Here is a 15,382-nt window from a genome sequence, read left to right on the forward strand (position 1 = left end):
ATAGTTTACATTTTAGGGTTTCTTATTTACATTTTGACTTGTTACAACATAGCAGATTTAATGTTATTTTTTATGATAACATAGGAATCTACTTCGTGACAGCTTCTGGCTTTGAAATTGGAAATTGATAGTGTTTATTTTTTAACAGAAATCCTAATATTTTAGGTAGGATATTTTTGGGGTGTGAGGCATTTTGTTTTCAACAATTAACACATCAGAAAAAGCAAACGGCTCTTTTTACAATTAGAATGTTCATATTTCAAGTTTGAAAATATTCTTGGTACTTGGACAATGTTTTAACCGAACTTGAAAAAATCTTAACCTAACCCTAAACTAAGTTTAAGGTTTAATTCAACAAAAGTCCATATGTTCAAGTTCTATAGAAGCACACACACAAAAAAGATTCTACACACTGATCCTCTACTTTAGTTACCTAAAATATTTTACGGGTATTTTTTTAATACTTAAATCATTCTTTTACATTCTATCCTAGATACACTAGTCCTTCTATATCTAAATAAATGTACGAGTTCCAACTAACGTTTTCTTAATGTGAGTCATATAATATGCCTTCACCACCCACCTCACTGATTAATGAAATGTATAAGTATTTTGAATAGAAGAAATGTCTTAGCAAATAAAATAAAGTATTTTTCTAATTTTTGTTTCTATAATCGTCTGAAGTTTTTAGGCCAAGTCCTCACTGCAGAAAAGTTATGTAATGAATGAAAGAAGGAATCCATGTTGTTTTTTATTGAGTTTTTCTCATAATAATTTTAATAATTTCATTGACAATAGTAATAATAACTTTATCTAGCTCGTATCTATATTTATTTCTATAGAAAGTGTGCAAACAATATTTATTTCTATAGAAAGTGTGCAAACAATGGAAAGATGGCAATGTTTAATGTGAACTTCCTCTTACTGAAGGATATATACATAGTTGGATATAGTATATAATGAATGAAATAGATGGGAATTTTCTTATGTGAATAACACGAAATGAAAAATTCTATAATTTATTGAAAATGTGAAATCAAATATCAATTTGGCAAATGAATGCTATTTAGGTCTGATGGCAAAAATCCACAAGATAATTTTATGTATATCATCGAAAGTGAATATGCTGCAACTATCATAGACTACAAATGACAATTTAATTTGGCAAGTGTCCAGAAGATACCCCTACCTCACATACAATGATTTCACATAGCAAATTTCAGGTTTGTATTACTATACACATAGATTCGAAATGTTGTTAAAAAACAAATATATAAAAAATAAATGTTATCAGAGACAAGATAAGTTACTTTTCTACCTAACTGGAGATGTTTTTAGTGTTTATATTTCATGTAACATGTTTATTCAGCTCGAAAAAGTGTTTTCCGATGTATTGGAAAATTAAAAATGGCGCCGGACTCTCTGTTGGACACAGTAAGTTTGGGAAAATGAGTTAAAAATAAAAAACTATACAAAATACTGTTAAAACCCCACTGAATATATGTCAGCCTATGTCACAGTAACATATATTGAGCGAGTTACTGACAGTATTTTTTCTAGTTTTTTATTTTTAATTCATTTTCCCAAACTTACTATGTTCAACAGAGTCTGGCACCATTTTTAATTTTCCAGTACATCGGTAAACACTGTGTTTTTTGAGTTAAATAAAAACACTAAAAAATTATCCAGTTAGGTAGGAAAGTAACTTATTTTGCCTTTGATAACATTTATTTCTTATATATTTGTTTTTTGACAACTTTTTCAAATCTGTGTGTATAGCAATACAAACCCCAAACTTCAATAGACACTTGCAGCAAAAGACCCTGAGCTATTTCACCATTACTATAGTGGTCCTGGGTATGACCTTAAGACATCTGGTGGCAAGGTCCCTTTTAAGAGCTGTAGGGAATGCAGAGTTGCCTGTTGCTTACTGTTGCTCCCAGGTCCACTTTGGCTCAGAATTGTAATACGTGTTAGGGCATCTGGTGCTACCAGATCAAGCTGTCTTAAGATACTGGCTTCGTAGCCAAAAATGCATCAAAATTTAATGTTATTGTTTTTTACCTTTGCAAAACTGAATCATGTTCTGCAAATTCAAAGACAAAAACAACAATTTTCTTCTACAAAGCAATCAAATCAAACACCATAAATAAATATCTGGAGATATAAATGATTTGAAGAATAAAAACTTTTCCCAAATAACTAGATTTGGCATTAAATAACCCACCAAAATGGTTGATATGCTGTAAAACAAAACCAACCCACCTTTACAATGGACTTTTTTTTCAAGCACAAGACAAACCGATAACTACGATCTTGTTAGGATAATTTGTTAAAGTATAGAATTGTTGTTTGTATCAAATGTTAGATTTCTATGTTTATGAGCCTAAAAGTTCCTAGTGGACACATACCTCTCATATTATTATTATAGATGTTGTTGCTGTTCTTATGTCCAGTACTGAATGATATTTATAAGTAAATGGTCAGCAATACAACTGGGTGATTTCATTTTAACTTCGTTTGACCATACGAAAATGGTATTTCCTGAAATATGCTGGTAACTTTTATTTTAGTATTTTTAGTTAAATTATGTGCTCCATTGTTTAAAATTTAGATATCTCCTTAAATGTGTGTGTTTCTTTACTGATGAGAAGGGAGTTTTTTTTTTATCGTGTGAGCAATATTTGAGTGCACGTTTTTCTATGCCTAGAAAAGATTTCTTCAAAACGTATCTGAAAGAAAATTATTTGTTGAAACTATTTACTTTTGAAATATGATTTAAATGTTATTTTGAATCTTTTAATTTGTAAACTCTATTTTTTTTTTTTTTTACACATAAATAGTTTAGCTGTAATCCAAATATTCTTATACAAATTTGACTAATTATATATAAAACATTTCTTTTTTTTCACATCATATATATATATATATATATATATATATATATATATATATAATGTATGTATTGCAATACACCTGAAAAAATTGAAAATGCTTAAAATATCTAGATGGCATACATAGAAAGAGCTTGATGATCTAAGAAAGAATCTTTTTAAATTTTTTAAATCCAACTAAAAATAAATCATGACTTTTTGTCCTTCGCCCATTAACACATTATGTTTTGTCACATTTTTTTAATACTACTTTTAATTTAAAAAATGCTATATCGTTTTTAAAACAAAAAATAAAACTATTAAATTTGTCATAGAAATGTCATTTTGTGCAAGGAATCCGAATATGGCATTGAAAATCCCATGAAATTAATGGTTTCCAAGTAATATGCAGAAAATGTGCATAAATATCCTGCAATAGCATAAAAATTCCTTGTATCTACTTCAGAAAAAAAAAGTTAGAACTCAAAATTGAACTATAAATGCATTTTATATATAAGAAACTGAAATCTAATACTAGGTCCACTTCAAAATGAATATATTGCAAGATTTCTTTTGCATTATTGTAGATTAACACTTTCTCATAAATTGCCTCCACCTGCCTCCCAAAGATATGTGATTCTCCTTTTTTTTTTTTTTTTTCTTTTCTTTTTTTTTTTTAGGCAATTACATATGAACACACTGAAAAAACTTGTCAGAAATGGGGGGTTAATTTAATATATATATAAGTTTAATATAAAAAATTTAATGTAAAATAATCTCTTACTTTAGGGACATTCTAATGTTTTAGGGCAGTTTACCATTTTTTTCTATGAAAATAAATCCATGTGCATTATTTTTATAGACAATTAAGACAAAAACCCCCTTTAAACTTTTAAGAGGGTCTTTCTGTTAGTGATAGGGCTAGGGCTAATTATGTGTGAACATCCTGAAAACTTAGCAGAAAGAAAAAAAACACAAACGATTATTTTAGAGTGGGGTATTAGTTCTACATATAAATTTAATGTAAAATAATGTATTTCCAGGCCATTCTAGCGTTATAAGGCAGTTAATCAATTTATTTTTCTATGAGAGTCAAACTTTTTAGAGGGTGCAGGGTATTTTTTATTAAAGATTGCGTGGTTTTAAGACAGTTTGTATGATAAGGGGGGTTTGTCACTCGACCTTGAGGTTATGGAAGAGTTTTTATTTTGAAGTGTGCATCATTTGGACTTAGGGTTAGTTATAAGGCTAAAGGAGATTTTTAAGGGTGGGGTTTGTCTCTCAGATTCAAGATTAATGGTACGACAGATTCAAGGGAGGCACTTTTAGGAGTTGGGCTTGCCACTCGGACCTAGATTTAGTGTTAGCATAATTTTTATATAAAATATATACACTAACTTTTAAAAAATTTGAAGTCACTAACTGCTCTAAAAAGCAGTAACGGCTAGGAAATGGGGGATCATTGTACATTAAATTTATATGGAAAACTGACTCCACTCTACTCTAATTTCTGAATTTTATTTTTTCAATTTTCCACTAAATTTTTAGGGTATTCACACATAATCGTTTAAAAAGTAGAATATTTATTTTTTAATTAGTAGCTAGAAAGTCATTTGAAAGTTAATTATATTTAAAAATCAATATTTCTTCAAGGAACCACTTTATATAAAGGAATAAAAAATACATTCAGTTTAAACAGATTTTTTATTTTTCAAAATGAACCTGTAAATTTAGTTTATAAAACTTGTTGATTTCAAACTAAAAAGCCGGTTGATTATGTTGCATCAGCTGCTGACTAGCTTATAATTATTAGTGCTATTCAAACTGTTTACTTTTGCTGAAAAGTTTGATATTATGGAGGAGAAGCTAATTAAAAATGGCTGGTACTAAAAGAGAAATCAGCACAGAATTATCATTTTAACACAAAAATAATAAAAACGTTTACTTATTACTTGAAGTACAAAAATATTTAGAAAAAATGTTCGATATACGTCATATTGTCTTATTTTAAAGACAAAAAAACCCAAATGGATCAGTTTTATTTGTACCTGACAATAAGTGAAATTGAGGTATTTTCTGATTGTTTTTCAAATTTCATAATAATCTGATTAAAAATAAATGGTCGTTTTATAGTGTTACCATTTTTATAATTACTTTCACCTAAAAACTAATTAAATATATCACATAGGTTATTATTTATTAAAGCACGTGAAAGAATGTTCATTGCTGTACAAAGTGGTGGCATTTTCAGGATTTAAAAAGAAATATGACTATTTTAATAGAAACTACCTTGAAATCTGTAATTATCCAAAGCATTTTATGGTTAACTAGCCCAAGTGCCTGGCGTTGCCCGGGTGTTTGGAGGTGTGTGTTGAACAGCAAAAAAAAGTAGTAGTAGGCAGGCAGGCTAGCAAGCAGGCGGACTTGAACATGAAAAAAAACCCCAAAAAACTGACGTCTTAGCTGTTGAATCCATCGCCAAACCGGAAGTGGACTTCTATTTCTTGTTATAAATAATTTTACCAAGAATTTTTCATAAATTTTGGTTTCGGTTTTGTTTATAGCTGGTGGCACTCAAGTCATTTATTTTTCATAAATAATTTTACCAAGAATTCTTCATAAGTTTTGGTTTCTGTTTCAATTATGGCTGAACTCAAGTTATATATGCATATATATTTTTTGATAAGTTTTGGTTTTGGTTTCGATTCAGGCTGATGCACCCAAGTCGTGTGGATATATATTTTTGTTTCTTGAAATCAAAACATTATAATATATAAAAATCGATAGAACATTTACTCTATAATTATATGTACAAAATCTTCAAGAATTAAAATATCATATTTAAGTGTACTTTACGATCGGGCTATGCTGGCATCCCTGCTAGTTTAGATAAATACTTTTGCAGTTTTAACAAAAGAGCGACAATAATATCAGAACGTCTCCATTTACGCTGAACATTTACAGAATGCCAACATCAATATATTACATATGAATGAGTCCCCTGTGGAATTTCCACAGGTCCTGCTAGTTGTCAGTAATATAGTACAATAACAAATGAAAATTGACTAGCAAAATTTAATTTGTCAGCTTAAATGCTATTTAGGTTTCACTTTCAAATCTATCAAGATAACATATGTTACATATATTGAACCTGATCGTCTGATAATAAATGTCTAAGAAATTGAAATTTCTTCCTTCTAAGAGTTGAGGAAGTGATCCCCCCCCCCCAAGGAAGCCATTTCATTTGCTGCAGCAAGCAATCTAATGTATTTCAAGAGTAACAGAGATGAAACTGATTTCTATTTCCTGCAAATTTTAAATGATGCTTTCGAGAAGAGGAAATACTCTTATTTTGAGCTCCCTCACTAAAAATTTGCACTCTCTTTACCTGGGACTCTATTTGTCTCTAATTTCTTAACATGGATCTTTATTGCAACCAGTTGACTGATTCGTATAGAATTTTGAACAGGGATCCTATTTATATTGTGTGTGTATGAGTGTATTTATGAGAGTGCTCAATATCACCGATAGAGATTATATATACTGAAGTTTGAATGCAATCCTCAACAACATGATTACTGAAAGTTTGTTTAAAAAATGCAAGATAAGAAATTGTTTGTCGCTGTTGACTGTTAATAAATTTTATATAGATAAAAATAACATCTTTTTGTAAACAAATTGAGCACTCTCAGCAGTCAACAATATGAATATAAAGAAATCTATATAATTATAAAACTCAAATGATCTTGTAACGATGTATGTAACCCACTTTCTGGTTTACAACATCCGGTTGCGCATGCGCGCATGACCTGCGCACTGAAATATTAACGTTATTATTTCAAATTTATTATTTAACATAGGAAGAGTGGGGTTTAAAATAACTTAAACGTAATACAGAAATGAAAGATGTAAAAAGAAAAAAAGCAGGTATATCAAAATTTGAAATTAACTATAATAAGTATTATGGTATCTGTTCAGTCCACATTTACCTATAAGTATGGCCAACCACTTATAATTCAGTAAGTGTAAATTTTTTTTTTTCAAAAATAATCAATTATAATAAAAAGAACGACTCATAGAAATCTATCTATATTCTTTTTTCATTTTAATATACTTTCATAGAAATGTTTCTGTTATGTCAAAAAAAAACTATTTTCTTTACGTCACAAGTGTTACGCTCATACATGAATTCCATAGCTAATATAACATACTGACCCAACGGGTCACGGGTAGTCTAGTATAATATAATAATTTCCTTTACTTCATAGTGAGTATGATAGTATAAGGATAAGAAGTCTCAACTATTGACCAAATGATTAGGTTTCAAATCTCAGCTCAACTTTAAAACTGTGATACAATGAAAGAACTGTCCGTTGATGACATATGTAACAAGAAAATTAACTTAAAATTGCAATCAGCCTGAATCAAGTCAGCAAACGTTAAGCACATAAAGTGCTCAATATTCTTTTAGGTAGAGCTTTGTAATAATAGATTATAAACCTCAATTATTATATATTTTCATAAAATGTTCACACTATAAAATATTTTACTAATAACTTTTAATAGAATTTAAATCTGATGCAAAATACATTAAATTATAGATTTGAAATTGAATAAAACCTATTTAATTGTAAAAAAAAGTTAACATTTGATTTTTTTTTTTCTCCAAACTATGAAACAGGAATGCATCGAATGTCTAATGACCTGGTTTTATGTTTTTATCAATTTTTTTTGCAATTGATTTCCAATTTTTCTTTAACATAATGTAAATTTTCTCAGCTGTTAAAAAATGACTTTTAAAATATTTCGTTTTTCCTCATTATGCATAATTTGTTTTTATTTTTCAACCCACTGGAAAGTGTAATGAAAACTTTGTATTGATTGGTAGGAAGGAGAGGCTATTCACTTAAGTTGAGAAGATTTTGACTTTTAGTTTAATTAACAGAAAGATGTTTGCTATCGTTGGAGGATAGTATTATGAGGAATGTACATACAGTAGGCACCGCCAAAAATGGCCGCAAAATCAAGTTGTTGTTGTTTTTTAAAACGAAATTACATTTATTAAAATCCATTATTTCTGAGTAACTTTTTTTTCCCAGAAAGATAAAACCCTGAATTTTATCATATAGAAAACAGAATAATGTAAAACTTTTTCTACTATTTTTAATTGAATTTTAAATGTTAAATTTTCCCAAAAAGTTAACAATTGACATTTTTTGTCTTGCACAAAAAACGTACATAAATATTAAAAAAAAAAAAGGTTTTTGAAATAATTAATTTATTTATGTATTGTCTAAGATTTAGGATGATTTTCTAAGAGAATATGCAAAAATATTATAATATAAGTACCTGGATTTCAAATAATTCCACTTATTCATATATGTAACCAGTCATTTCGCGTCGATCTAGAGTCTAGATTGACACTGTTTACGTTTGCGTTTGATAAGAAGCAAACTATGGAAGACCAAACAGGCCAAAAAAACTTATTTTTCAGTGACGAAAATTTCAATGTATTATTAAGCTGAGGCTGGCCAGTACCAGATGGGTTACCATTTGTATGAGTTTGGTTTTTAATGTGTATGTGTGTGGGGGCCAGGCTCCCCAAAATGGGGGGAGGGCAATTTAAAGCAGAATAAAAAAAAATTATTTCAGCACGTTTGGTCCACCGTAGTCGAAAGGCGGCAAACGTTTCCAAACGGGATCGAAAAAAATGATGCTATTTTTAACACAAAGGGCACAATATTTATCGAATTTTTTTTTTTTTGGTATCGATTCTTCAATATGTTTTGTTGAGTTTCAGATGATTATTTTAAGCATATTTGTTCCCACTTTAAAACAAGGGGGGGTTTTGTAAGCAAAAAAAATATATATATATAAATATCGTTTATGAAAAATAAGTACACCGTTATAAAGTTCATTCTTCTCTTAATAATCGCTGAAAATTTCGTATTGATCGGATAATTACCTAATTTTTGGTAGATTTTTAAAAAGACGGTCCGTCAAAAAGTACTGACCTGCCCCCCCCCCCCAAAGAGAAAGTAATGCCTGGGATAATGGTCTTTTGACAATAAAACATATATTACACTATCCCCCCCCCCCCCCCCAAAAAAAAATCTGGAAGGATGGTATCATGACAAAATAGACCCCCCCGGACCTTGAATTGAGCATTGAAAGAACATTACATTAGTTTTAAATAGTAAATAAAATTAAAAGATAATACTAGAGTACATTTTAATAGAAGCTGTAGTATAGTTTGGGCTTCAGACAGATACCAAATTTACATTTATGATGGTGTTACAAGAAAGGTGGAGAAATTTAAAGCTTTGTTCTAGATTTTCTTGGTATATTAAAAAACAAAAGATTGATTTAGTGTATGAAGCTTGTTTTTAATTGCTAAACTATTGTTGATTTCTCATGAAAATATCTAATGGATTTTTTTGTTTCACTAAATCTTTTTGATATCCTGATATGTGTCTAAGGCATTTTCCTACTTCCCACTAAAAAACGTACCCCAAAGAAATTCCCACTAAAAGTAATATCTATTGTGTATATCAAGGTTGAAATTCTATTAAAATCACCTTTTCATTTCCTCAAGGTTTGTCGTCTTTCTGAAAATAGCTTTGCAAATTAGAATTCATTCTCCAAGTCATTTAGTTACAAGTGTTGATCAGATTAATTTCTTAATTGCTACTACTTTTTTCTTTACTTACGTAATTAGTTTTTGTTTTTAAACGTAGTATGTAATCTTTAATCTTTATTTTGAATTAGCTGTACTTGCGTGATGTTGCTTGCGAATCTTTTAAATTGCCCCCCTCCCCCGCACACTTTTGTAATGGGGTTTTGAAAGCAATTTAATTATGAAATCATTTCGTTATAAAAATTATTAATCAAACCAAATTGCTATAAAACTATAATTTTAAAATAATGTTTTAGTCTCTATTCGTTGCTTGATGTAAAGCTTTTCCAATCTTATAATACATTAAAATTTAAACAATTTAAAACCACTTCAAATGATTAATTGTCAGTTTAAAGGCTTCCAAATTTTTTTTTTTTTTTTTTCAACTATTAACTTATGAAAAATAAAAATGTTTATAACGGTTTACTGACCAGCCAAAATGCAGATTTTTTTTAATACACACATTTACATTCTAATTTCAATCCATATCAGCCTTCATTAGGAAAATACAGACAACGCTTTTATTTTATATGGCATGTTGTCAATCAGCCATAGTCTTCCTTTCTTATTGAAGATTTAGATTATGTCCGATTCCAGTTCTCTGGTATGGCAGGAGTGGGAGTATTTTTACTATTTGAATGCATTGAAATTTGAAAATTACAACAATCTAGAGACCAGTCAAAATGCATATTTTTAAATAAACACGTTATCTAAATTATTTAAATTCTAATTTTCGACTTTTCTAAGAGTTTTCCTCAGGAAAATATTGATCCTTTTTTTGTTTTTATGCAACATTTTAGCCGTAGTCTTGTTTTTATCTAAAATTGAAATTTTAATGTCCGATTTCAGTGGTTGTTGCTCTGGTATGCATTTGTCTAATCATTTGTTTTACTATTTGCAGGGAGTGGTCTCAGTAGTGGAAAAATCCTCCAACGCTTTCCTGAAGTTGATTGGGAAGACTGTCCATACACACAGGGTATAGAATGGGTAAGTTTCTTCATTCTTTTCTCGTAACATAATCATCACTTCAACAAATTCCATCTTTTCATGCAAAAATATCAAAGTTCAACTTTTTATACTCTTTATCTCATTTTTTTTATAGTTCAAAGAAGTGGGCCAAAATATGGACACCTCATCATTTCAAAAGATTTTGATACTTTCTCCACTCATTATTTATTTGCGAACTATTCTCCTGAAACTTGGCACACTATTGCAAAAATGATGTGCTCTTTTTGATTATGCAATCAGATTTTATGTATCTCTTTACCGTAAGCCATGAATTATGATGTGTAAATGTTAGTTTTTAAAACTAACACATTGTATCATTCAGCTGATGAGTCTCTTCATAACTATGTGAATTATTTGTTTTGGTTGAAGACAATGGAAAGATTCTTTGACATTAGAAGGGATAATGTCCTCCATTAAAATAGATCACAGATGACCCTTGACTTACTAGTTCTTGTTCCAAACAACTAGTAATATATAATAACAGATTTTTAATTGTGGACTCTGTTCAATAATTGAACCACTTCATCTTCTGCAAAAAGGACAGATGTTTATTATTCTGGTCTTTTTCTATGTTCTTATCTTGTGACATTTTTTCCCTAATTATTCACTTGTGCCATTTTTACCAGGTGCTACTAAGAAAAAAAGTCAAAAGAAAAAAAAAAAAGAAAAGAAAAAAAAGTCCAAAATGAGCATTTTTTTTTTTTTTTTAATAATTCTTAAAAAAAAAAAAATGTATGGTTTTATTTTTTAAAATTTTTACATATGGCCCTTTTATCTAAGATCAAAATGTAATATCTTTTTTGATCCTGAACTTCATCTTTTTTTTCTTGGTCAATGAAGGAAGCCTTCTAGACCAAGGAAATTAATTTTTTTTGTTGTCCTAATCCAGAGCACTTTTACAAGTGAGTTACTGCTCATCAAGGTTTGAAGGCCACTCGAGAATAAGGGTTAATGAGTGTAAGTTGGTCACTGAGACAGCAGCTTAGTGATCGTTGGTGGTGGAAGTTGGGTAGAATTTGATTATTAAAGGGGGCGAGGCATCAAAAACTTGTTTACATTGAACTTGAAGATGACCATATTTTAGTCAGCTGGAAAGCGAGCAAGTGGAACAAGGTTTCACAAGATTTAATAAGGCATTTGTTAGAAAGTTTAGAGATAACAGGGGGCCAACTCAGCAAAGCATTTGTTTATTACTATAGCTGGGATAAAATTAGTTTGGCATGCCTTAGAGATTTCAAGGTTTATTTGTTTTTGTTTTTTTTATGGGCACGGAAAAGAATGATAATCAAATCAAGTGTGGTTTCTGTTCATAGTAGGAACTTTGGGAGGGAGTAGGTTGAGGAGTTTAAGGTGAACCACTAAGCAAACAGTTCAGTTTTTTCTGTTGCTATGTCAGTGATATCATGGGGGTTGGATAGTTGAGGAATTGTCGATTGCTTATTGTTCATCACACTATCAATTTTCCAGAAATTCAGTTTCTGATTTCTGCGACTCTGTTTTCTGGTCATCTCATTATATCTACTTTTAATTGTGGCTATTACACTTTTACTAAAGTTTCTTGATGCTATAAACCTTTCTCTATTTATAGCTGATTTATTATAGTTGGATTAACAGTATGGTTGCTGCCCATGTTCAATAGTAGCTGTGCAGGTCAAAGTGAACTACTGGAAAAAGTGAAGCTTACTATAAAATTCCTGCTGGGGACATGATTCTATGTACGTTTTGACCTACTCAGTTATTTCATATGTGCAAATTATAAACCACACTCATTCCATTAAAAAGCATTCTCAGTTCTATTGAATATAGGCTTAGCAATAACTCAGCTAAAGAAAAGGTATTTAAACGTTTAAGTAATGTCTGTAACACATCTGTAAAATAGTTTTATTAAAGCTGATTTCTTATAAAGTGTATTTTATGAGAGAGTTTCCTGTGAAAGTTTTTTTCATATTTCGATCATAAATGCTTGCACATATTTTATTTTTTTATTTCTACTATTATATAAAAGGGACTTTGTGTGAGTTTGTTCCCCATGGACTCCTAAATGGCTGATTCAATTTTATTTATTTTGTGAAATTTCACACAAATGTACTTTGTGTCTGGCAGTGTTCTTAGATAGGTTTTGTATCAGAATGTCTTTGATAAGTATCGATAATTAAAAAAATCTGAAAGAAGCAACAGCTGATTTTGACTAAAATTAACGCCTTATTCAGCTTAACATCACAAATACATTTAAGAAGATTTATTACCGCACAAGCAGAAAGTCTCGGCATATAAAATTAACAGTAGGTACTTTGATATGACAGGGGCTTGTACGAAATGAATGTTTCTGTTTAGAGTACAATTGAACTATGATACTTGACTTTTGCATTTTAAACTTTAATCCAATAGAAAATCAACAGTAGGTTCTTTACAGTGCAATGTAGACTACAATGTATTGTGGATTACGTCATTGCAAGAAGGCATATGAAGCTTCCTCCTCGCTGTAATGCAGTGGGTCCTCAACTAGAGCAAGCAAGCAAGCAGCTTGATTTGCAAATAGGTGATTTCACCAATATCAATAACAATAAATAATAGAATATTGATCAGAATTTAACAAAATGAAGGCTCCTTGGAAAGCTAATGACCTGAATTGTGTAGTGGGCTATGTGATATTTGCCCTTAAGGTCGCACATTAAGGGGATCATCCATTATAAAGAGCCTATTTTTGGCACTTTTTTACAGCTTTAAAATGGTTCTATCATAGTCATTTGTTTTCCTAGTGTTACATATGAATTACAAAATATTTGATATATTGATACTCTATGGCTGACTGGGATAGCGATATCGATACTCTATGGCTGAATGGGATAGCTTCCGTACATTCATATCTGATCTACTTCTGCATTCCATGTTTAAAAAGGATGTGTCCTCTATAGTGTCAGACCTGGCCGAATGGTTAATTGTAGGCATAGACCGATTCATACCATCCAAAAAATTTCAAATAAAAACCTAACAGCCAGCCATGGTTCTCCCCAGAATGTGCTGCTGCCATTGTGCACAGAAATCACGTTTTCCATTGGTACCAACGTAATAGATGTACTGAGACTAAAGCTGTTTTCAGGAATGCCAGCAACCACTGTAAAAGAGTAATAAAAAATGCAAGAGAGCTACATGCTCAGTCTGTTAAATCCAAAATAGCTGAGCAGCAGCTTGGTTCCCACCAGTTTTGGCAAATAGCAAACAGGATCCTGAACAGAAGCGTGCGTTCTATCCCAACCATCATCAATGAACCTGAGGTCATCTCGTCAGCATCAAACAAAGCCAAACTATTTGCCAAGAACTTTGCAGCTAATTCTACCCTATGCAATGAAGGCCATCAACTCCCCGTATTTCCTCCTATAACAGACAACACACTATGCAACATTACAAATATCTGTGCGTGATATATATTATTCCTTAATTGGAATTCATTTTTGAGATGAGCATTATATATATTAATTTATTTTTATTTCGGACTATTATTCTCATCTTTATTAGTTGTTTTTTTTTTTCATCTTTATTGGTTGTTGTTTTTCACAACGTTTTGGCCAACTATTCCTCTGGCTGAAACGTCGTGAAAAACAACAACCAATAAAGATGAAAAAAAAAACCCAACTAATAAAGATGAGAATAATAGTCCGAAATAAAAATTAATTAATATCTGTGTGTGATGTCGCCAAGCTAATCCAGAACCTTGATTCCAGTAAAGCAACTGGCCCAGACGGCATTCCAATTATAGTGTTGAAAAAGCTTCAACCAGAAATTGCCCCCATACTTACAAAACTGTTTAAACGTTGCCTTAAGAAGTGCTTCCCAACACACTAGAAAACCTCATCAGTATGCCCTGTATTTAAGAATTCTGGTGATAAGTCATCTCCCCCTCAGTACAGACCAATAAGTCTCCTGTGTGTCATGAACAAGTTGCTGGAATCCATATTAAATAGAGAAGTAATAAACCACCTCAGCAGAAATAACCTTCTTAGTGACATGCAATACGGTTTCCGTTCTGCAAGATCTACCGCAGATGTGCTAACTGTTATATCTCATAGGATTAGCGAATCTCTTGACAAAGGCTTCCTTTCTAGGGCAATTGCTCTTGATATATAAAAGGCCTTTGATAAGGTATGACCTAAGGGCCTACTTCACAAGATTTCCAGCTACAGTATAACTGGAAATATTTTCTCAATTATTAAATCCTTTCTCTCTGATAGGCTCATAAGAGTAGTGGTTGATGGGCAGAAATCAGAGACCCACAGTATTTATGCTGGAGTCCCTCAGGGGTCAATCCTGGGCCCAACTCTCTTCCTGATCTACATCAATGATCTCCCAAAACACATACTTAAATTATTCATTGATATCTATGCTGATGACATGACCATCTATGGCAACACATCAAAGGCTGTAAATGACAAAGTTCTCTTTGATTCTCTCTCCTCTGATCTTGAGCGTGTGGTACAGTGGGGGAAGAGTGGCTGAAGCCCCTATCTTTACATCATGAACACTCTGATCCCCATCTGGCATCAATTGAAATGGATGGCTCTCGTCTTGGGGAGTCTCCATGTTTTGACAAGCTTCTGGGTTTGACTTTTACCCCTGATCTGAAATGGAACACGTACATCAAGTCTGTTGCCTAGGCCGCTGGGAAAATGGTGGGATCCTTCTACCGCTCCAGAAGATATTTCACTACTGATGTAATTCTCTATCTGTATAAAAGCTAAGTACATCCAAGGATGGAGTACTGCTGCCACATCTGTGCTGGAGCTGCTAAAAACAGCCTATCCTGCCTTGACAGAGTACAAAATAGACT

At 31.2% G+C, this 15,382-nt stretch overlaps 1 protein-coding gene across 21 annotated transcripts in view; it reads left to right on the forward strand.

Annotated features, from left to right (window-relative positions):
• LOC145293059 (myotubularin-related protein 13-like) overlaps positions 1-15,382 on the forward strand; it is a 508,291-nt gene that overhangs the window by 258,617 nt on the left and 234,292 nt on the right. For all 21 annotated transcript variants that reach the window (XM_080139396.1, XM_080139398.1, XM_080139410.1 and 18 more), the window contains one exon: positions 10,451-10,536. In XM_080139396.1, the coding sequence (XP_079995522.1) occupies positions 10,451-10,536 (86 nt within the window). The remainder of the gene's footprint in view (positions 1-10,450; positions 10,537-15,382) is intronic.

Source organism: Euprymna scolopes, chromosome 14, assembly GCF_053919585.1.
Source record: "Euprymna scolopes isolate OS-2025 chromosome 14, ASM5391958v1, whole genome shotgun sequence".
Taxonomy (NCBI): Eukaryota; Metazoa; Mollusca; class Cephalopoda; order Sepiida; family Sepiolidae; genus Euprymna; species Euprymna scolopes.